We start from the raw sequence: 25,111 nt of genomic DNA, 5'->3' as shown, positions 1-25,111 counted from the left end.
ATTCCAAAATTTATTTTTTCTGGTTTGATTTTTTGCAGTTATTTATAATACATAAAAGAAAGTCATTAAAACAGATTGAATACAAAAGAATATATTATACTGTGAGTCTGAAGTAATAGTTGTTAGGAACTATTAGAAAAAAAGAAGGAAAATAGTCTAAATCTTTGTAGTAAGAAGTGATTTTTAAAAAGTAAGAAGTGATTAAAAAAAACTATAATTGAACGCTTCTTCATGTTTCTATAGGGCATTCTTATTTCTTCTATCTTTGGCCCATCTTTTAATGGGATGGTTGTTTCTTTGGAGATTAGTTTTGGATTGATTCAATTTTTTTAGCTGTTGATATATTTTAGATATGAGGCTTTTGTCTGTTGTATAGTTAGTGAACATCTTCTCCTACTCTGTGGGTTATTTAGTTTGTAGCTATGGCCTTTGCCATACAGAATCTCTGCAGTTTAATGTGGCCCCACTTACCCAAATTTTCTTTAATTTATTGTGTTTCTGGGTCTTTATTGAGAAAGTTTTGTTCTGTGACAAGGAGACATAGTGTATTTCCTCTTCTTTCATGTAAACTTTTCATTGTATCTGCTTTTACCTTGAGGTCTTTGATCCATTTGGAGTTAATCCTGGTGCAGGGTGACTTAGAAGGATCCAACTTTCGTTGTCTACAGGTGCTTAACCAGTTCTGCCAGGACCACTTGTTGAAAAGGCTTTTTTCCATTCTATTTTTTTTTGTATCCCTTGTCAAAGATTAGGTGGCCACAGGTCTGTGGGTTGATTTCTGAGTCTTTAGTTCTATTCCATTGGTTCTCAGGCCTGTTCCTGTGCAAGTACCAAGCTGTTTTGGTTACTATAGCTTTGTAATAGAGTCTAAAGTTCGGTATTGAAATTCCTCCTGCTCTGTTCTTTCTGCTAAGAATCGTTTTGCTATACAAGGTCTTTTATCATTCCATATGAAATTTGGGATTGCCTTTTATATATTTTTTATAATTTTTTATTGTAATTAATAAAAGGGTTACATGATATTTCCCAGATAGAAGGTGCATTAATTCACATACATTGATACCCTTTCACATGTTTTGGTACCTATCACCCTCCCCCCCACCCATCACCCACCCCCCGTCTTGGTTTTCTCCCCTTCCCTATGAAATTGCAAATAACCAAATACAAATAAATTCAATATATCAGATAACAAAGTGAGATACTGTAACAATATGAGATACCCAAGAGAAAAGAATGATATTGGGATACTAATGGGTATTGCATTGAATTTGTAGATAGCCCTTGGCAAGATTTTCATTTTCATGATATTAATTCTTCCAATCCAGGAGCATGGGAAGTTTCACCATTTCCTTAGTTTTGCTTTAATTTCCTTTCTCAGGATTTTAAAATTTCCATCATAAAGGTCCTTTACATTCTTAGTTAATTCTTAAGTATTTTATTTTCTTTGAGGCTATTGCAAAAGGAGTTGCTTTCCTGAAATTCTCTACATCTCTGGCCATAAAAGAAATGCAAGTCAAAACAACTCTGAGAATCTACTTCATTCCAGTTATAATGGCCATAATAAAGAAATCTAATAACAACAGATGCTGGCAGGGATGTGGCCAGGAGGGATTACTACTACACTGTTGGTGAAGTGTAAACTCGTTCAACCACTATGAAAAACAGTATGGCGATTCCTCAAACACTAAACATTGAACCGCCCTATCACCCAGCAATTCCACTACTTGACACTTACCCACTCGTCCAGAAACAAGGACATACTAAATCCACTAGCACAACGATGTTCATTGCAGCACTATTTACCATAAAGAAGATATGGAACTAACCTAAATGCCCCTCAGTAGATGATTAGATCAAAAAGATGTGGTATTGATACACAATGGAATTCTATGCTGCCATCAGAAAGAATGACATCACTCTATTTGTAAGGAAATTGAAAGACTTAGAAAAAAATCATATTAAGTGAAATCATATTAAGTAAAATCATATTAAGACTCAAAGTAACATAGGCTCAATGGTTTCCCTCATTTGTCATAAGCAGTAGAAACCTTGGGCTCTCCTAGCAGTGGTTTACAATAGGGCAAAATCTAGATACATAAGTCCATACAGGATGAGGCTAAATGAAAGGACCTCCAAGATATAGAAACAAGAGCCATATAAAGGGTGACTGTTGTTCTCAATATACTATGTTATTTCTCATCTCCTTTGTTGTCTCTTGGTTATCTCATATTGTTAATGTATCTTACCTTGTTATCTGATATATTGTGTATATATTTATTTGTTTATTTGAAATAGGACAGCGAAGTGGGTAAACAAGTGAGGGGAGGGTGTGGGGGAAGGAAATGGGGATAAAACATGAGAAGGGGTTGCAATGATTGTTAAGTACTGCATGTTCTATCTGGTGAATATATTGTAACCCTTCTATCAATTACAATAATAAATAAACTATAATTAAAGTTTTACATTCTTCTAAAGTCACCATTTAGATAATTTTATGGTTGTAAATATAGTGGATTCTTTAGTAGAGAAGGCTAATGTCATTTTACTCCAAACTGCTTTAGTTATACATAGAAGTTGAGTATTTACAATTGCATTAGTACACATGCATTTAACTCCAATTTTAAAGGGAATGTGATTTTGCATGCAATTGTCTCTCTTGAAGGATCATCCATGCCTATATGTATGTAAGAACAAAGGCCCACAAATTGCAGTTGACAGTACAATCCTTTTTTGTCTGGGGAAAAATACTTCTGTTAACATCAGAGGTAAAGTTGCAGGTTTCTGTAAGCCAGGAATGAACACTATCTGATAAAATGTACATATATTCTTATAGATAGAATTTCTTTTTTAATCATCAGTTTATTATAAGATGTACTGGCAGGAAGGAAAAAATATTACCTTACATTAAAACTTTTTCTTTCCATGTAAGGCTGTAGAAGTTCATTGTTTTATGCTTTCATCAAGAATTGGAAATCTTTTAAGGAAAATTTACATAAACTGGTATCCTGGAATTGTTGCTACAGCATGAAGAAACCACTTAGAATATATGTATATCTTTGCTTTGTGATTAAATTGTCAATGATATCATTTTTCTTATAGGTTGACATAGACATGTGACTTTTATAAAGATTATGTACAAATTTTCCTTTTTAAAAATTACTTATTCAAATTTTAACTGTCCAGATGACATTTTTTATTTTGAGAATACTTTATTAGGTTCTGTACTCAACCCACATAGAGAATACATATTTAATACAGTGTATTTACCCCTGTACTAATGAAAAAAAGTTAAGTTTAACATTTCTAAACCAATACAGATGAGATTATTGTGCTTACATTGTATTTGTTCACATTCATTCCTATTGTCTCCCTCTTTCCCCTCTTACTTCCACTGTGGTTGCTGCCTAATATTCCACATTTTATGTTGATGCAATCTTTTTTGGTGTTTTAAATCTAGATTTTGCATATGTGAAAAAAAAATACTTGTCTTTTGGGAGTCTAGCTTATTTCACTTCATATGATGATCTATAGTTTCACATTTTTTTGCAAATGATGTAATTTCTTTCTTTGTTATGACTGTTATGACTATTTTCTTTTGTCAATCATTGGCCTTAAGTTGGGCAAGCACTCTGTCCTTGAGTTCTTTAGCCTAAAGTCTAGCACTCTACCACATTGAGCCACAGTGCCACTTCTGGTTTTCTGGTGGTTAATTGGAGATAAGAATCTCAGGAAACTTCCTGTTCAGGCCTGCTTTGAACCATAATCCTGAGTGTTCAGCCTCCTGAGTAGCTAGGGTTATAGGCATGAGCTACCAGTGCCCAGAAATTTTCCCTTTCTTGATATGCCTTCCAGTTACTATCATTTCCAAAGATTTCTACTAGACACCTAAAGAAAATCTGGCAAGTGTTATTGTGACACAACTTATAAACCCAGTAAAGTTAAAGATCTTTAGTTTAATAGATAATTAAACATAAATACTAATAATGTAACAAATGTAAATAAAAACAAAAATAATAAATATGATTACCCTGAAATATAATTTATGTATGTATAGTGTTAAAAAGTTTATAATTATTAAAAAACAAGTTACTTTTCTATTAAATAAATAACAGAAGAAAAATGTTTATTTGACTACGCTATTTTCCTGTGAATGAAATTGATGTGATTTTATGTTATCCTTCAAAAAGATTTCTGAACTTAAAGCTCTTTCCCAAACAATCATATTTAAAAATTTAGAAAATCTGTCTCCAAACTCCATGCTCAAAATAATCACATACTACATTGTTTTGCTAACTAAACTAATTACTGATACATACCTGGGAGTATAACTCTTGAAAAAATAAGCATAATTTCACAAATTTACACATGAACTATTCTCTATAGGCTATCCAGAAACTCAGAAGATTATCTGTAATGATAGTCACAAAACCATTTGATGCCATAGGCATCCAGACCTGCCAAAGGATTCAAGTCCCATAAGATTAGCAGAGTGGCCTCTGCAGTGAATTTTTATCAGGTAAACGCAGTGTGTGCATTGATTCCTACTTAACCATCCAAGACAATCACACATCTATTAGGCAGTCACTGAAATTCTCCTAGATTCACCTAATCAGAAGTAGACAGGACTGGATATTTTAATCATAGGAGTCAGGCATTTCTGTGACTTAACGTTTTTTTGGAACATATCAATTAGCTAAAATTCCTAAGAAGAGTCAGGGAAAAAAATGGTTCTTTAAGATAATCTTGTAGAGAAAATTGGAGAGTAGCACTGGTTTAGTCACTTCTAAATCAACTAAACATTTGAGCTATATTGTTATATGAGAAGTCAGAATGAAAGATAATAAAACTGAGGTAAGAGGTGTTATCATTCAGCAATATTATTTTTAATCCTGCTTTATTGGTTTATATTTTCTCAATGTTCTGAAAAGTCTGTAATCAAAATATGAATTTTAAATGTTTCATTTAAATATCCTTATGTTGCTTGTAGATTTATGGCACATTCTAGTTATTATAAATGTGAGAAAACATGTAGCCTATGTTTCTCTAATGTGGCTATTTTAGTCTCAATATTCCTGGTATTTTTTTCAAGTCCTTCCATTTTCTTCTAAATAGGCTTTCTGGTGAAAGTATAGAATTCTATTGTGTATTTACACTAATTAAAAAAATCATTATTTTAAGAACCAAAATGCAATGCTAATAAAGAAGGTAAAACTTCTCATTCTTGAAAAGCATTTGCTACATGAAAATTACTTTTCCTTTTTTTTTTTGGCCAGTCCTAGGGCTTGAACTCAGGACCTGGGCACTATCCTTGAGCTTTCTCAAGTATCCTTGAGAAAGTGGGCACTCTTCCACTTGAGCCAGAGTACCACTTCTGGTCTTTTCTAGGAAGGAAGGGAGGAGAGGGAGAGGAGGCAGGAGAGGTGAGGGGAAGGGGAAGGGGAAGAAGAAAGGGAAGGGAAGAGTGAACAAATGCAAGCATGACCCATGTAACTTGTAGGCATGGATGGGAGAGGGAAATGGGGAAAGAGAAGGGAGGGGTGACATTGTTCAAAAAAAGAAAAATTCCCATTACCTGACTTACAAAATTGCAACCTCTGTACAACACCTTAATTATAACAATAAGATGAAATTGAAATTTAAAAACATCCTTATTTTTATGTAGGATATTTGTATCATAAAATTAATTTAATAAAGTTACTACAAATAATTTTGACAATTCATTTCACTCCAAATTTTGGCCAATAGTGGCAAGCCTTCTCAGTTGTCAACTATATTACATACTAAAATACTTTGAAATTATCTTAGAATGTGTGCCTAGCAAGTAATGAGAAAGGCATTATAATGCTAAGTGGTCAAGAAATAAGAGGTCTCAGCTTTTGGTGCATTTTGCAAATAATTATTTAAGATCTGGAGCTTTGAGTATACAGTGAGAAAACATTGACTAGGCAAGAAAAAAGAGATTGTTCAGGAGGATAGCAGGGATTGATTAGGTTAGGATAATATGGAGGATACACGTTAAAAAGACTAAACAAAGAGCTTCCCTATGACCCAGAAATTTCACTCCTGGGTATTTACCCAATAGAATACAAACAAGGGTACACTAAAGCTACCAGCACAATCATGTTCATTGTGGTATTACCATAGCCATGACATGGAATCAGCCCAAATATGCCTCAGAGGAAATTTAGCTTATATACACAATGGAATGCTACATATTCCTCAGAAAAAAATGATATTATACCATTCAAAGGAAAATAGAAACACTTTGAGAAAATAGTATTACACAAAATATGACAGACTCAAAGAAACATAAGTTGCATTGTTTCCCTCATTTTTGATAACTAAAATGTTCCTATGAATCTACAAGTAAACATTGAATGTCAAAAGAAAAAATAATGGTAATCTTGGACATAAGTTATACTGGTCTCTAGGCATTTACACAGAGTGAGGCACTCTTAATATAGAGTCACATAAGTACTATAGCTGTGTGTATCTGACCATAGAAAAATAATATTCACCCAAAGGGACTCTAGGATGTAGAAATAACAGGTGGTTTTTGTTATTGCTGTTGTTTTTATTTTCATTTCCTCTTGGATTGTTTATCTGCCTTTGGGAGGGTACAGGGTAAACAGAAATGGTGGGAGACAAAGGCTGAACAAATGCAGTAATGATATTCACTAGACCTTTGTTCAAAATGAGCTGTGCAACTTGCTGGGAAGGGGAATTGGAAATAAAAATGCTAGAAAGTGAAAGAGGAGGTAGCACTTTTCATAAAACAAAAAGGGTACTGTTTATGTGACTTATGTAGCACACACCCTTTGGATGTCCACCCTTTCAATAACAAAAAAATATTTTTTAGAAAGAGCCAGGAGTGTTAGCCTTGGGCTGAAGAGGTCAGGGACAGCATATATATATATATATATATATATAATATACACACAATATATATGTGTGCATATATATAATATATATATATTATATGCACACATATATTATATATACACACATATATATTATATTATATATTATAATTTTTGAAAGAAAAACACTAAGAAACATTTTCAGAAAACTGAAGGCTAAAATATACACTTATTGCAATAAATTTAAGAGTAAATATCACAAAGAGGCCAGCAAAAATATCTGTTCACAAATCTTCTCTAATACAAAAACACCAAAGACATAAATTTTCCTCCGTATATACTAATAAAAATTGCATAGGCCATAAATAAGAACCTTAAATATACAAATGCACTAGTAGTCATAAATACAAACCCTTATCACATTTTAGCATATACACAGGCTGTTTCTGCATAACAATTAACCACATATGCTGTTTAAGCACAACCTAGGCAAATAAAATGAAAAAAGCTTCCATATATTAAAATGTAAATGATCTTCACTGAATAAAATTCAGGGAACATATAATTCCTTTATCTATGAAAAATCTAACCAGAAACAACTAAACCAGGGTTTCAATTACAATAGTGTCTTCTTTAGAATAAACTGAAAATCCCTTCTTTCACTAAAAAGAAACATTATAAACACCTTCAAGGAAATCGATAAGATAAAGTTACCCAGCAGGTCAAGTCACTTCTATTCTCTGTACTATGATTTATTATGCATGTCTTGTGTTGAAAATCTATTAAAGCAGACATAATCCTGTCCTCCATTGTGATGATAATAGTAGAGTTCAAGCCAGCTAATCTGCCTTGCATAGCAGTGATTCAGGCACTTCAAATGAGACTTTGCTACATAAATTTTGGCATGCATGACTAATAGTTGGATTCAAAATAATTAATCCTAATAAACAATACATAGTAAATGCAATTCTATGCTTAAAGTTCTTTGGGGGCAGAAGGTATGTGAGGGGTTACTTCATTTAAAATGTTATGGTTTAGGGTTGAAAATTACATGAACATTAAAAAGAAACAAAAGAAGAATGGATATTACCTTATTTATAAAAGAGAAATAATTTGGCTGGACAGACTATTGGTATTCACTGATGAATGGAGATCTATAAGTATCTGGTATGTTGGAAAAGACTGTAGTAGAGAGAAATATGGCTCAACAAGTAGGGAGGCATTAGACAATTAAATAAGTGTATACTAAAAGCTCAGACTTCTTACGTTTCATGGAAATCTGCAAAGAATATACAGCTAGGAAAGATTTAATTGGAATTGGATTTCAGGAAAATCAATACATAATTAACGAACAGAAAGTTATTATAGTTTATATGCTCTAGAAAATAATTTGATACAATTTGTATAAATCTCCCTAACGTGGACTTCCAAAAAATATAGTTTTGGGATAAAGTAAACATAGAAAATATATTATCAAAACCAAATGTAATACAAACACAAACTGCTCACAACTTTCAATACGTTTTGCCATTTGCAAAGAATAGTTTTAAAAAATTCAGAGATGAACTTGCAGGAAATTTTATACTTATTATGTTATGCAATATATTTTATCTTTGTCGGTCACAGGACTTGAACTCTGGGTCTGAGCCACCGCGCCACTTCCTGTTTTCTGGTGGTTAACTGGAGATAAGACTCTCATGGACTTTAGTGCTTGGGCAGGCTTTGAACCAAAATTCTTAGATCTCAGCCTGCTGAATAGCTAGGATTACAGGCATGAGCCACTGCACCAGTGGCTTAGGCAATATTTTTAATATACCATCTGTTGAATAATTTATAATATTGCTATCTATTTTAACTTTTAAATATTTTTAATAGAACATTTTAAATGTTTTAATATTAAATTACTAAATATTAAAATTTCAGAAGGGACCAAAGACAGGAGAAAGATGAAACATTTCCACTGTAGATGACTGAGAGGAAAATGAACACAAAACAGCAAGAGATCAGGTTCTGTGAAAGTAAGAGAGAAGGAAATGTAAATAACCCTACCCTTAAATTTAAAAGGTAAACTATAAATGAAAATATATATATAAACTGTGATTTTTACAGAAAATCGGGAGAATGAAAAATCCAAGTAGATATGTAATGTCTAGGTTCACTGGTTAATTTTCCCACAGTATGTTGGTAGACTGGCACAAGCTCTGTATTGCAGTGAGGATTCAGGACTGTGTACCTTAAAATTGTTCTAAGCAAGTGTCAGAGAATGTATTTGCTCTGAGACCTTTATAAGTAATTGCAGAATTTGACTCAAGTTACTACCAAGTGTTATTTTTTATTTTAAACTGGAATAAATTGCTCACTTCTGAAAAAAGTAGGGTAATAATTCTCAAATCATATTATGGGACTCAGCAGATTGTCAACTCCAAATGATCCAAAAAAAAAACAGGTTAATTCCTATGCCAAATAATAGCTTAGTTCATTGATAACTAAGCCATGACACATCAGTAACAATCTATCCTTTGGAAGTAAGTTGTTCAAATACACACCACATCAATGAACAATTTAAAAACAAGCTTTAAACTCTTTGAGAATAGTCCATATGTGCAAGGTTTTGTTAGTTAATGACATCCTCTACATTTTTACTAATTAAGAAAATAAAATTTGTTATTGGTGCCTTCAAAAGAGAGAAAAATACATCTCAAGTGCTGACAGTATTTTGAAATAAGAAATATAAGTGAGGAACAGAATATAATTGTATATGTTTTGTTTCATTCTGTCAAATATATAACTGTTTATAAGTACTCATACAATAATGAAATGTGAAGTGCAATTTGCCTTAAAAATTTGTTTCAAAACATTACTTGACACACCATCATTATGACAATTTATGTGTCTTATGAATCTGTGTATGAATTTTTCTTTTGTGGGTGGTGGGGCTTCATCTAGGTCTGAGCACTGTACCTGTGCTCTTCAGCTCAAGGCTACCACCCTACTCTTGAGTCATCAAGTTGCATTTCCTGTTTTCTAGAGATTAACTGGAGATAAGAGTCTCAGGTCCTTTTGTACCTAGGCTGTCTTTGAACCTTGATCCTCAGATCTCAGCCTCTTGAGTAGCTAGGAGTACAGGCAAAAGACACTGTACCTGGCCATCCATGTATGTTTTAATCAGTGGCCACATGAAATACACTTGCCAATTTTCTTCCAGTTACCTATATGATTATTTGAAAAATAGTTTTTCTGCATTTGTGTTATCTATTATCATTTAGTCCTTTAGTAATTGTTCCTTAATCATATTCATATACCAGAAGAAAAATGGGACAACTAACATTATAGATCTCTAATTAATCTCTTCAAATAGGAGAGAGCAGACAATGAATCTTATCTATGGAATGTACTTGAAAATTTCTTCATCTTCTTTAAACTGTGATTTGACTAAAATATAAATTATCATTAGGAAATCTTTATAACTGAATAAGTGTGTGACACTGCTTGTATAGAGAATCTGACAACGGTTTAACGTCATCTCCCAACTCCATTTCAAAGAAGACTTCAGTAGGATGAAGTGAGTCTCCGGTCCCATCTATGGCAACCTAGCCGGAAAAAAATTAAGACAGGACATCTTAAGCAGAAACACCTGCCTGACAAGTGACAGGAGAGAATTTAAATTCTAATCCCTCTATCTACCATAATGGGCTCAATAATACAGTTTGAATCTTGGTTCTTTACTCAGTCTTTTTTTAATCTGCCTTTATGTTGAGGCAATAATATTCTTCACTTGTATAATACTAACTTCATATGATTTACAAATCAGAATTTCATTAAATTATATTTTCTAAAGGGAATAAAAATATCCTTTATGCTGTCCAAATTATGATTGTTTATATGCAAAGAACTGGTAGTTATATAAATGGTAAGTGGAATCAATTCAAAATATAATAGTTATGAAATTTACCTAAATACAGAGCAGAATATCATTTTTCAAACTTGTTCATTCTAGGATCTGTTTCATAAGGATGTACTATGAGATTCAGTTTGCAATTATGAAAAAAGAAGATGAATTTGTTCCCAATGTAAATCATTAGGACACAACCCTTGGGCTAGAATTGAGTTTTAAGTTTATTATTTTTTTAGCCTGTGTTAGTTAAACTGATAACCTATTATTTTTTTCATATATTTTTATTGTAATTAATAGAAGGGTGACATGATATTTGCCAGATAGAAGGTGCATTAATTCACATACATTGATACTCTTTCACATGTCTTGGTCCCCATTTCCTTCCCACTCACCCCCACCCCTCATCCTGTTTTCCCCCCTTCCCTATCCAATTTCAGATAACCTAATACAAATATATCCAATATATCAGATAAAAAATTGAGATACAGTAACAATATGAGATAACCAAAGACGGCAAAAGAGATGAGAGATAACATAGTACATTAAGGACAACAATCATTCATTATATGGCTTTTGTTTCTATATACTAGAGGTCCTTTCATTTAGTGTCATACTATATGGCCTTTTGTATCAAGGTTTTGCTCTATTGCAAATCTCTGCTAGGAGAGCCCAAGGTTTCTACTGATTATGACAAATGAGGGAAACCATTGAGCCTAAGTTCCTTTGAGTCTGGCTTACTTCACTTAATATGATTTTTTTCTAAGTCTTTCCATTTCCTAACAAATGGGGCAATATCATTCTTTCTGACAGCAGCACAGAATTCCATTGTGTATAAATATCACATCTTGTTGATCCACTCATCAACTGAGGGACATCTAGGTTGGTTCCATATCTTTGCTATGGTAAATAGTGCTTCAATGAACCTTGTTGTGCTAGTGGATTTAGTATGTCCTTGTTTCTAGATGATTGGGTAAATGCCAAGTAGTGGAATTGCTGGGTCATAGGGGAGCTCTATGTTTAGTCTTTTTTTTTTATTTTTTTCTTTTTTTTTTTATTGTAATTAGTAAAAGGGTTACATGATATTTGCCAGATAGAAGGTGCATTAATTCACATACATTGATACCCTTTCACATGTCTTGGTACCCGTTTCCCTTCCCCCCCACACCCCCACCCGTCTTGGTTTTCCCCCCTTCCCTATCAAATTTCAAATATCCAAATACAAATAAGTTCAATATATCAGATAACAAAGTGAGATACTATACCAATATGAGATAACCAAGGGACAGCACAGGAGATGAGAGACAACATAGTACATTAAGGACAACAATCATTCATTATATGGCTTTTGTTTCACTATCCTGGAGGTCCTTTCAATTAGCTTCACATTACATGTCCTTATGTATCAAGATTTTGCTCTATTGCAAATCTCTGCTAGGAGAGCCCAAGGTTTCTACTGATTATGACGAATGAGGGAAACCATTGAGCCTAAGTTCCTTTGAGTCTGGCTTACTTCACTTAATATGATTTTTTCTAAGTCTTTCCATTTCCTAACAAATGGGGCGATGTCATTCTTTCTGACAGCAGCATAGAATTCCATTGTGTACAAATACCACAACTTGTTGATCCACTCATCAACTGAGGGACATCTAGGTTGGTTCCATATCTTTGCTATGGTGAATAGTGCTTCAATGAACATTGTTGTGCTAGTGGGTTTAGTATGTCTTTGTTTCTGGGTGGTTGGGTAAATGCCAAGTAGTGGAATTGCTGGGTCATAAGGAAGTTCTTTGTTTAGCCTTTTGAGGCACTGCCACACTGCTTTCCATAGTGGTTGAACGAGTTTGCACTCCCACCAACAGTGTAGTAGTGATCCCTCCTGGCCACATCCCCTCCAGGATCTGTTGTTATTAGTTTTCTTGATCCTGGCCATTCTAACTAGAGTGAGGTGGAATCTTAGAGTTGTTTTGATTTGCATTTCTTTTATGACCAGAGATGCTGAGCATTTCTTCATGTGTCTATAGGCCATTTTTGTTTCTTCTTCAGAGAAGACTCTCTTTAACTCTTTGGCCCATCTTTTAATGGGATTGTTGTTGCTTTGGAGATTAGTTTTGGAGTGATTCAATTTTTTGAGCTGTTGATATTTTAGATATTAGGCCTTTGTCCATTGTATGGTTGGTGAAGATCTTCTCCCACTCTGTAGGCTTCCTAATTAATTTACTAGCTATGTCCTTTGCCATACAAAAGCTCTGCAGTTTAATGCAGTCCCACTTATCCAGCCTTTCTCTGATTTGTTGTGAGTCTTGGTCCTTATTAAGAAAGGGGCGAAGGGGGCTTAGTGTATCTCCTATTCCTTCTTGAAAAGTTTTCAGTGTGTCGGCTTTTACTTTGAGGTCTTTGATCCATTTGGAGTTAATTCTAGTGCAGGGTGACAAAGAAGGATCCAACTTTCTGCAGGTGCTTAAGCAGTCTTGCCAGAATCACTTGTTGAAGAGGCTTTCTTCCATTCTATTTTTTTGGCTCCCTTGTCAAAGATTAGGTGGCCATAGGTCTGTGGTTTAATATCTGGGTCCTCAGTTCTGTTCCATTGGTCTTCAGGCCTGTTAGTGTGCCAGTACCAAGCTGTTTTGATTATTGTAGGTCTGGAATAGAGTCTAACGTTTGGTATTGAAATTCTTCCTGTGCTGTTCTTTCTGCTAAGAAGTGTTTTTGCTATATGGGGTCTTTTATTATTCCATATAAAATTTTGGATTGCCTCTTCTATTTCTTTAAAGAATGACATTGGGATATTGATGGGTATTGCATTGAATTTATAGATTGGCCTTGGCAAGATGTCATTTTCACGATGTTGATTCTTCCAATCCAGGAGCATGGGAGGTTTTTCCATTTCCTCAATTCTGCTTTAATTTCCTCTTTCAGGGTTTTAAAGTTTTCATCAAAAAGGTCCTTTACATTCTTAGTTAAGCTAATTCATAGGTACTTTATTTTCTTTGAGGCTATTGCCAAAGGAGTTGCTTTCCTGATTGTTGCCTTTAACCTATTATTTTATTTCAGAATATGAATTAGAATTTAAGAAAGTTACTACATAATTTCCACTGTAAGCCTATTTAACTTAAAAATAAATTTACATATTTTAGAATAACACTAAAAATGTAAAAAAATAAAAAAAATTATTGAACTTGGAAGAATATGAATTAATTTTGTTCATATTAGTCTATACATCTTAATAAAGACAAAAGTAGAAACATACAGGACTATAAATATTTTACACTCATGAATTAATAATAAAATTTTCATTGTCAATTATTATTTTTAAATATGAATATAAAGCTACTAAAATTCATAACAAAGTTTAAATCACTTGTATATGCAAGTATTCATTGTTTTAGTTATGTTTGTGTGTATAAAATAAGAAAGGTGCATATATACTAAGAAGAAAAACTGAATAAGTTAGATGTGGTTCTTTGGCACACATAATGCAAGCAATCTAGCTCCATACAAAGTTTTATATACTTTGAAAATCTGTGGGACTCAGGAATAATAATTTTTCTCCTGTCTTGAGTATCAGTGGCAAAACTGTTTCTCCCTCTGGCAAAGACTGATTCATCATGGTTCCTTTGAAATATAATCAGCTTTTCTTTTACTTAAAAATTACTACTAAAGATCTTAAGAACAAGTACAATCCTTCACACAGAAATGACACTTAGGCAATTTTCTGAACTGTTTTTCTTTTGGTATCTCACATGAAGATATTTTGAATTACTGTATCAAAGTAATAATACGATATGGCTTATCTCAGACATGACCTCTGTTGATTTCAAAGTTGAAATCAGGTAGAGATTGCTTTAAATTAATATGAAAATCCTGTATTTGTAGTTTAGTGGGTCATTTTAATATCTGTGTCATAACAAGAAAGCTACAAAGTAGATAAAATATTTTTTTTTGACAGTCTTGGGCTTGGGCTCAGAGCCTGAGCACTCTCCTTTGACTTTTTCAAGGCTGGAGCTCTACCATTTGAGCCTCAGCACTACTTCTGGCTTTTTTTTTCTATGTATGTGGTACTGAGGTATCGAACCCTGGTATTAGTGCATGCTAAGTAAGCACTCTATCACTAGGCCAAATTCCCGGCCCCTAGACAAAACTTTTTATATAATCAAACTCAAAATTTATAAGTCAATATGAAGGTTAATTCCATTTCAGATGCAGAAGAAAGTTAGCTCATTTGATATTAAACTGTTGAAATAAAAGCACCATAGTTTTATTTTCAAAGCACAGTTTTACTTTCAGACAGAGGTCTGATTATGCAAGGATCGGAATTAAATATGTGATGATAAATTACAATATCAGACACAAAACACTTATTTGAAGTGTTGGAGCTGGAAGAAAGCAGATCTAGGAAAATAACTAACTAGTACATTTTCTTCTATAAACTGGTGACAAGCAAGCGTAGAATATTAAAGCCTCATATTTCTAGTGGAGTTGAAATGATTACAGTTTCTCCAGATGTGTCTGAACACATTAGTTATTGAGAATCTCAAAGATAAATAAGTATATATACATTCAGAACATGGACTATCTTAGCTACAACTCTTGGATATTTCTCCTAAAAATTAATTCATGTGGAGCATGTGACTTATCAGTCTCAGAAGAAAAACAGTGACATTGTTATGTGATGAATTGTCAGACAGTCCAAGCAGCTGCAAGGAAAACAATTTTATTACAAAATTAGTAATTTCCAACTAGACCAGAAGGGATCATTATCCCTCTGGACTGGACACATCTTGTTGTTTGGTGTTGCTGAGCCAGGAGCATCTAATTATAATGAATTGTGACTAATTAAATGGCAGTAGTTGGACACTGATATGTTGTTTGATGAAGAATTTATTTACATGGATTACGTATGGTTTACCCATAGAATTTTGAAATTATTGTCATTCCCTCTCCTAGAACAATGCTAAAAAAATGACCCCCAGTATAGGGATACAAGAGATTTATCTTTGTGATTGTTGTTCTTAATGTACTATGTGAAGTTATTTTTTTCTCTTTTTAGTCCCTTTATGGCTTATTTCCTGTTGTCACTGTATCTGATTTTGTTACCTGGCATATTGTATATATGTTTATTTGTTTGTTTGAAATAGGAAAGGAAAGGGGAAAAATAAGATGAATGGGAGAGGTGAGAGAAGGGAAAGTAGGAGAAAAACATGAGAAGGGGTATCAGTGTTTATAAAGAGGTAATGTACCCACTACCTGATGAATGTAACTGGAACTCCTCAATACACTACCCTAACAATACAATAAATTAATAATAAAAAGCACAAATGATATATCATATAAAAATGTTCAAGATATTAAAAAGCATAGACTATAATAGAGATTGAACCATGCAAAATGTTCAAGATATTAAAAAGTATTGTGTGTAATAATAAGAGGTTGCACCATGTGAATTGTTCAAGATATTAAAAATAATGTGTACAATAATGAAAAAGAGGGTGAACCATAGATGAATATTGTTTATTTTACATTGTCATCCAATTTACCAGCTCTCCTAATGTATTAAGAAATAAAATTAAAGTAATATTGAAACTATCTGAGAATACCCTATTAAGTGCTTGACTCTCATTAATGGTTTGAAAAAATTTAAAATTCCAAGTCTGCGATTTTAGACTTGGATTGTAGTCTGAGGATTCAGACTATAAAAATTAAGAGTTCCTCAGACTTAGAAAAATATCATATTAAGTGAAGTAAGCCAAGGAACATAGGCTCAATGGTTTCCCTCATTTGCCATAAACAGTAGAAACCTTGGGCTCTCCTAGCAGAGATTTACAATAGAACAAAACCTAGATACATAAGGCCATATAGAATGGCACTAAATGAAAGGACCTCCAAGATACAGAAACAAAAGCCATATAATGAGTGATTGTTGTCCTTAATGTACTGTTATCTTTCATCTCTTTTGCTGTCCCTTGGTTAACTCATATAGTTACAGTATTTCACCTGGTTATCTGATATATTTTATATATGCAAATTTGGTTATTTGAAGTCAGATAGGGAAGGGAAGAAAACAAGATGAGGGGCGGGTATGGGGGTAGGAAAATGGGGACCAAGACATGAGAAAGGGTATCAATGAATGTGAAGTAATGCACCTTCTGTCTGGTAAATATAATGTAACCCTTCTATTAATTACAATAAAACATATGAAAAAAAGAAAGATAAAAAATTTAAGAGCTCCAGGAGAATGTTCTCAAATACTTGCTTAGAAGGAAAAGTGCTATCATATCACACAAACAGTTCAACTGTAATCATTATTATTAAAAATCTAACAATAGAAAATTTGTGTTCAATAATGAAGGGTAACTTTAAGTAAAAAAAAAAGAAGGTACTCCCATTTCAAGTAATGATTTCTAATACATGAAATGAAATGACTACCAAACCTTAAACTGAGTTTCAGCTCTAGAAAGAGGGTCACGATGGCTCAATAATTGTGTGCCATCTAACATAAGGCCGAACAAGATGAATTCTAAGAAATGGAGAGGTTTTTTTTTTTAATTGTACTGTTTGCAGCTACTTATTTTGTTCTCTCCGTTTATTCTCAATTTTCACTGTTCAAATTTTTGTACCCCTTGTCTTGTATATACATTGTCTGATTGGGGAGAAGGACGGGGAACCACAGAAACAGTGGAAGAAAGGGGAACAAAGTTAACAGTGATCCTACCTAGACACTATGTTGGAAATGAACTTTACAGTTTGGGCAGAAGGGATTCAGGAGCAGGGAAAGTGGGAGAAATGAGGGAGGGGTAACACTGTTAAAAAAGCACTTGTTACCTTAGTACCTTATAATAACCAGCTCTCTCTATATCATCTTTACAATAATATTTAAATTTAAAAAAGACTACAGACCTAAAAATAAATAAAAGGAAATAATACAATTCAGCAACATAAAATTTTATACTTTATAGATTATACTTCAAGTTATTCTTCAAAGAGCATGTCCATACAAAAGAAAAAAGACAGAAATATAAATTTCATATAAGTATATTTACTATATAATACACAGATATACTTCTGAATTATAGAAACTGTGGAAATAGCAGTACTAAAGTGAAGAGTTGTTGTATAACAATAGTATTTTCTATTATTTTAAGTATTTCCAGTTCTGGAAGGTATTGTTCACACTTCAAGCTAATATGATATTTTGCTAAATCTTCTCCACAATGTATATAAATATAGATGTTCTCAATATGCATGGACAATATGGACAATATCTATAGACATCTGTCCATAGAATAGAATGAATGAAAGAACTCTGATAGCAAGATTAAAAACTTGTACATGTGAAGTATGTATAAATAGACATAATGGAATACATTAGAAACCATTGATTTATGTCATCTATAAAATTTTAGTATAGCGGCCAAGTGTGTGACCTACTGGTAGAATGCTTGTCTAATATGCAGGAAACTCTGGTTTCCATTTCCTCAGTATCACAAACACAGAAAAAGCCAGGGGTGCTGTGGCTCAAGCGGCAGACGACAAACATTGAGAAAAAGTGCTCAAGAACAGTGTCCAGGCCCTAAATTCAAGCCCCAACACTGGCAAAAAAAAAAAAAAATCAGCACATTATAATAGCAATTGTATTCATCCTGCTCCATACATGCTCCAGTCTTTAGGCTGAATTAACTTACCATTGTGTAGCTATGAGCCACCTTCATCAACTCGATGCATCCTTGAGCATCTGCAAAAGCTCGAATTCCTAAGCAGTTAGAGGGATGTAGGAGCTTCATGAGGAAGTGACAGCACACCTCCACTACCTGAGGAAGCTGGAGGAGGCAAGCAGCAGACAGGAGGTTTTCAATGGTATCTTCTTTCAGTTCCAAGCAGCCTGGAGGTAAGTGAAGAGAATTACAAAATTCTGTTTACTATAATTTTGGGTTTGGTGGTAATATACTTTGAAATTATGAGGTAACTACTTGCTGCTGTATTTATTTCTTCTATGATCCTGTTTGTTGGCCTAGAGCCAGTCTTGGAACACAATCCTCCTACTTATATCTTTCTCATTGTGCTTGGATTATAGAAATGTAACACTGTACTCAACAGTTTTATGAAATGGGACTTGAACTTTGTGCCTGTGCACTCTCTCTGAGCTCTTCAGCTCAAGGCTACTGCCCTACACCTGGGCCTGGGCACTTTCCAAGAGCTTTTCAGCTGAAGGCTACCGAGCTACACTCTGAGCCACAGAGCCACTTCCTGTTTTCTAGAGATTAATCAGAGATAGTCTCAGGAACTGTAGTGCCAGGGCTGGCTTTGAACTGCAATCCTCAGATTTCTGCTTCTTAGGTAGCTAGGATTACAGGCTTGAGCCACTGCACCCAGCTTAATCCTTCCTTTTTTATCTTCCATTTAGCCATGAATTTAGATGTGCATCACCACACTAAAGCTGATACTCTTAAAAAAAATAAAGTACAGTTTTTTAAACAAATATTATAGCCACATTCATTAGAAGTTGAATGGGCTTTGTGTCAGTAGTCAATATTGATACTATTTAGAAAAAGCTAGTCAATGTTTTAATACTTTGCCTTTCACAGCCCATGCAATATTCAATGTCACTCAGTATGTATAAATGTACTTTCATTTGAAATATCTGCCTCCATTCAAATTAATTGTGGCACTCTGGTTGTAACACAGGAGAAAATAGAAATATGGTTGAAAACGAATCTTTTCAAAGTTAGGAGAGCAAAGGTTCATTATATTTCTGTAAATTCCTGCATTCAGAATCAAACAATGGTTTTTAACTAATAATAAATAGTGTTCAAGTAATAAATACTAAATATCTGATTACGTGTACCTACACAAGCTCTTGTTCTTATTTTTGTCAAAATGATGTTATTTTTAAATATTAATTCTTCAGAAATTATCTGTGAAATTTTTCCTAACAAATATTGCTTACTTTTACCTTTTGTCATGTCTTATTTGGTAAATTACAATGATCATTCTTTTCAGAGTATTAAAATTAGAGTTCCTATTGAAAGACAATACAGAATTATCGGTTATGTATTACTAGGAATCTAAGGATATTATCAATATCACTTAAAATTATGCCCATTTATGAGTAGGAATCTGTATGCTTTTGTTAATGCATGAAAATTATGGTTTATATTGATATGATTTTATCATCCCCCTTTCTTTCCTCTGTTTCTTTCTGGAGTTCCACTTAAGAGATAAATATTGGTATAGAGAACCCATTCTTGAATACTTACTTGTTAAACCTGACATTGTAAACATGATGTAAAAAATCAATGTTAATAAAATCTAAACACAAAAAGACAAAGGAGAAACCAATGTGAAAAATACTGGAATGGCTACATTCTATTCTTAATCAGAATTCTCATTTGCCAGTTCTTTCATCATGACATCTAATTTTTTTATCCTTCATCTACAAATTTTCAGTAGCCTATTTTTATTTTGAAATGTTCTTCCTATGAGATTTAATTAAACAACAAGGTTTATATTTTTAAATTCTTCTTCTAGAATTCTTCTCACAGGTAGGTGTCATTTACTGACTATATATTGTATTCTTTGCCACAGTGAATTATAGTTATTAGTATGACTCTAAGCAGAGCTTTGTGATGATTTCAATGAATCTACTTTGGGAAAAGTCTCAGGAGTTTCACATTCCTATTCTCCTTCTGTCTTAGTCAAAAGAACTTGTATTGTAAGCTGAGTTGTCAGTATTGATAATATTTCAGTTTGCTCAAAAGCAACATTTATCTTCATTATAATTATATTCAAATTTTAGGAGATACTTTGTGGAAATTTCAAAACTGATTGTATATTTCTTATGGAAATAAAATAAACCCAGAACAGACAAAAGCTTTTGAAAAATAAAGTGTTTTTAACACTCGTTATAACGCTAAAGGTAACTAAACCTGACAAGTATTAGTCTAAGCCAATGCAGTTTGATGGGCCAGAATAAAGATTAGCAGTAGGAATCTGTCAAGCATGGACAAAAAACACATGTGAAAGAACAAAGGCAACACATATTGAGCTAGTGAAATAATATATAAGTATAAAGCGTATAGTGCATCTATACTTTACACAATGTACAAAAATCATTTAATATATAGATCTCAGATTTAAATGTTAAAACATGAATGGTGAAAGTATAAAAATAGGAGAAACCCCTTGTGATCTTGAAGATGTTTAAGTAAACATCAAAAGCATAATTAACAAAAGAACAACCATACAAATTTGACTACAGAAAAATTGTTTCAGCTGATACTACTAGAGAAAGAAAATGGGTCATAATTGGGATAGGTGTTTATACTTCATATATTTGATAAACATATCTAAATATACTAGGAATTCTCAAGCTTAATAATAAGAAAAAATTTAAGTGGGCCCCATGATTCAAAAAGATATTTCAAAAACGATGGTGTCCCAGGAATTTGTGGCTCACTATTTTGAGTTTAGCGACCTGAGCAACAGAGAAGAGAACAATCATGTTTTGTTTTGAAGGTGCCTTAGAAAAAATTTCTCAAGACACCATCTCAAAAGAATAAGCCAGACTTAATGTAAACTTGTCACTGCTATGGAAGAAAGCAAGCTGGAATGTTTCTGCTAATGTGTGTAGTGAAAGAAAGGAGGCCCATCTCACAAATAACCAAAACAAAGTACTAGATTCCCTTCTTGAACACATGTTTGCTAAGCATGTCATTTGAAATATGATATAAAAACAATGTTAATAAATTCTTTAATAAAAAATAAACAAGCAAACAAAAATGGCTGTGGCCATTCAAGCTTCTGTACAGAAGCTTAAAGCTCAAACCTAGCACAGCGAAGTGTATGAATGGAAACTGCTAAATGAGACTGGTTTTTCAAGAATACAGTAATGAAATCCAGTTGGGAAGGTCCCAATACTAGAATTGCTGCTGAGAAATGTGAACTTGCACATCTCCTGTGAAAAAATAGTTTTGCACTTTCAACTTTCATCTAATTCAGCCTTTCCACTCCTAGGTGTTTGCTATAAGTGAACAGAAAGTTGGTATTGCTATGAAGCTTTGTGCACAGATGTGTGTAGAATGTAGTTTTCAATGGAGAAATGAAAAAAAATTGTTGAAAAATTCTTAATAATTTTAACCGAATGATGTGTTTCATAATCTTATAATTAAAATGATAAACATAGTAGTCATAGAATTGAAAAAATGTTGAGTTAATTTTGCTGTATGCAAAGTGATTATGAATAAAACATTCTTCCCAATGAAGAATTAACATATGATCTAACTTAACTAAAAATGTCGAAAATCTAAAGTTATTTGCTGTGACAGAAATCATATCAGTATTGCTTTTATTTAATTTGGGGATAAAAACAGACAAAAGTTCAGAGTGCTTGGCAGCCCACACTTAGAAGCCTAGGTATTTAGAAGATAATGTTAAGGAAAAACACGGCTCCAAGAAAGCCTTGGCAGAAAAGTCTGAGAGAGTCTCTCTTTATTCAATAATTGGCAAAATGCTTAGCTCAGCTAGAGATGGGTTTCAAATAGTAATGTATGCACCAAGCAAATAAGTTAACAAAGAAGCTCTGAATTCAAAATCTCAGAACTCATAGATATATGTCTATCTGCATATATATATATATGGGGCATTAAATATCTTCAGGAAAAGGATCATAAATGTATGTTAATTACTTGGATTTATGAGTATACTTATGTTAAATTTAGCAAATGATACAATTTATATTTATTCAGTTAATTTTATGTCAGTTATTTATTGATAATTTAAAAAATAATACTCACTAATATTCTTCACAGACTTAACTAAAAATGTTTGTGAGAGCGTACATCTCACAAATTTTACAAATATATGAATGCAACATCCAGAACTTATGGTTAGCATCATGGGAAAATTAAAAATATTAGTTATATCAGAATCTTATAGAAGATATTGTTAGCAAACTTCTACAAATGTGAGATTTGAAGTAATAAAATGGCTTTAACAGGCCTGGAGTGGTGGCTCACGCCTATAATCCTAGATACTCATGAGGCTGAGATCTGAGCATTGCGGTTCATAATCATCCTGGGGACTAAAGACCCTGAAACTCTTATCTCCAATAAACCACTAGAAAATAGGAAGTGGCACTGTGGCTCCAGGGGTAGGGTGGTAGCCTTGCACTGAAGAACTTAGGGACATACACATTGAGTAATAGTGAAATAAGATGCATTATTTGTATTGCTGTGAATGGTTTGTTATTGTAAAACTATGTAAAAAAATTCTTTTAATTATTTTGAGACATACGATATAACTGTTATAGTTATATGTGGAAGTATACTTTAAAATGTTGTTGCCGGGTGCGGTGGCTCACACCTATAATCCTAGCTACTCAGGAGACTGATTTTTGAGGAACAGTGTTCAAAGCCAGCCTGGGCAATACAAAGCTAAGAGACTCTTATCTCCAATGAATCACTAGAAAACAAGAAATGGAGTTGTGGCACAAGGTTAGAGTGGTAGCCTTGAGCAGAAGAGCTCAGGGACAGTGCCCAGGCCAGTGTTGAAGCCCTATGACTCCCCAAAAATGTTATTGTTAAGTTTTGAGGTTAATGTGGGGCAATAGCATTGCTTTATCATAAAGTTAATAAATTCTCATTCTTCAACTTAAATGTGTCAATGGCAGGATGTTTTTGCAAAAGTCAGAAGGCAAGAATGGCATAATAGCAGGTATTGCACTTCAGTGCTCACAAACTGAGCTCCTTCATGCATAGTATATTTCCTTTTGCATCTATGATCTCAACATTTTTTGAAATGTTGAAAGATAAAATTGAGCCTGGTATTAAGTTAACCTAAAAGTTAATTTACAAGAATATGAATACTATTAATGGGAAAATGTCCATACATTCATACAAAGTTGACATTCAAGGTACCAACTTTTTTATTAGATTAAATTTAAAGGAGAACACATGTGTGTATACATAGATATAAAAATGGTTTTATAATACTAGATACATAGGCCAGGTTTGAGATATTTAGGATTCTATCAGTACAGTAACCAAAATTTTACAAATGAATTTCAAATAGTAATGACAGATTGATAATCTCTCTTAACAAACATGAAATAAAGTATTGGGTCCTCAGAGTTAATAATTGAGAGTGCTGACATGTTTGGAAATGGCTGTGTTCTCAGGGACATCTACAGCTTTGCTTATGGTTGATACGGTTTCCTATTTCTGATTAAGACAAGAAAACACAACACAAAAGAAAAATTATTCCATTGTGCATATCCCTCTTTTATCAGGAAAACGTATCATCCTCAAAAATTTCACAGAAAACTCTTCCATGTTGCCTTGACAACAAAATAAAACATGGTCATGGCAAAGCTAATGTAATATTAGGCAAAGAGGCAAGCAATCATGACGGGTCCTAACATGAAACCTGACCAGAGAACTCTAGAACCATACTCCTCTGGTTTATCAAAGAATGTGTTTTTGGGGTTTTTTTTTAGCCAGTCCTGGTGACTGAACTCAGGGCCTGACCATTGTCCTTGGGCTTTCTCAAGGCTAGAACTCTACCATGTGAGCCACAGCACCACCTCCAGCTTTTTTCTATGTATATGGTACTGAGAAATCAAACTTGGGTCTTCATGAATGCTAGGCAAGCACTCTAGATCAAACTCCCGGCCTCAAAAACATTTATTTTAAATTCATGTATTCCTTAAAAGACTTTTTCTTCTAGAAAGTTTACTAGCTGTGCTTTCTTACAGCTGAGGTTCTTAAAATTCCATAAGTCTAAGTAATCTGACCAAAATTCATACATGTAAGACAAATTCTCAAGAGATATAAGAAATACTTAATAAGCTTCAATATCGTATGATGAGAATTAACATTGAGCTGTACACATCACAATACTTATGTTTCAATATCAATCCTAGGGGCCGAGAGTTTGGCCTAGTGGTTAAAGTGCTTGCCTAACATGCATGAAGACCCGGGTTCGATTTCTCGGTACCACGTACATAGAAAAAAGCCAGAAGTGGTGCTGAGGCTCAAGTGGTAGAGCTCTAGCCTTGAGAAAGTCCAAGGACAGTGCTCAGGCCTGAGCTTAAGCCCAGGACTGGCAAAAAAAAAGAAAAAAAAAGAAAAAAATATCAATCCTAATGATAGGCTAAGTTAAATTTTGAATAAATGAAGTTAAATTGTACACACTACACATTATCACCAATTGCACACACTACACACTATCACCTCATTCACAGTGCGATGAAGTATCTAAGTATTTTGCAAGTGCAATATAAGTGAAAGAAAATTCTGACTCAGTCAACTCTGTGATTTAGATAAATAAAAATTGCATGAATGCATAATTAATAGAGTAGCATCCAATT

The 25,111-nt window shown here is 33.4% G+C and overlaps 1 protein-coding gene across 1 annotated transcript in view; it reads right to left on the bottom strand.

Annotated features, from left to right (window-relative positions):
- Positions 1 to 25,111, bottom strand: part of Klhl1 (kelch like family member 1) — a 243,075-nt gene that overhangs the window by 133,936 nt on the left and 84,028 nt on the right. The window contains exon 4 of the mRNA XM_090341711.1: positions 18,432 to 18,628. Within this exon, the coding sequence (XP_090197837.1) occupies positions 18,432 to 18,628 (197 nt within the window). The remainder of the gene's footprint in view (positions 1 to 18,431; positions 18,629 to 25,111) is intronic.

The sequence above is a fragment of the Megascapheus bottae genome, chromosome 11 (assembly GCF_031878675.1).
Source record: "Megascapheus bottae isolate mThoBot1 chromosome 11, mThoBot2.hap1, whole genome shotgun sequence".
NCBI lineage: Eukaryota > Metazoa > Chordata > Mammalia > Rodentia > Geomyidae > Megascapheus > Megascapheus bottae.
This window is presented reverse-complemented; position numbering and strand designations above follow the sequence as displayed.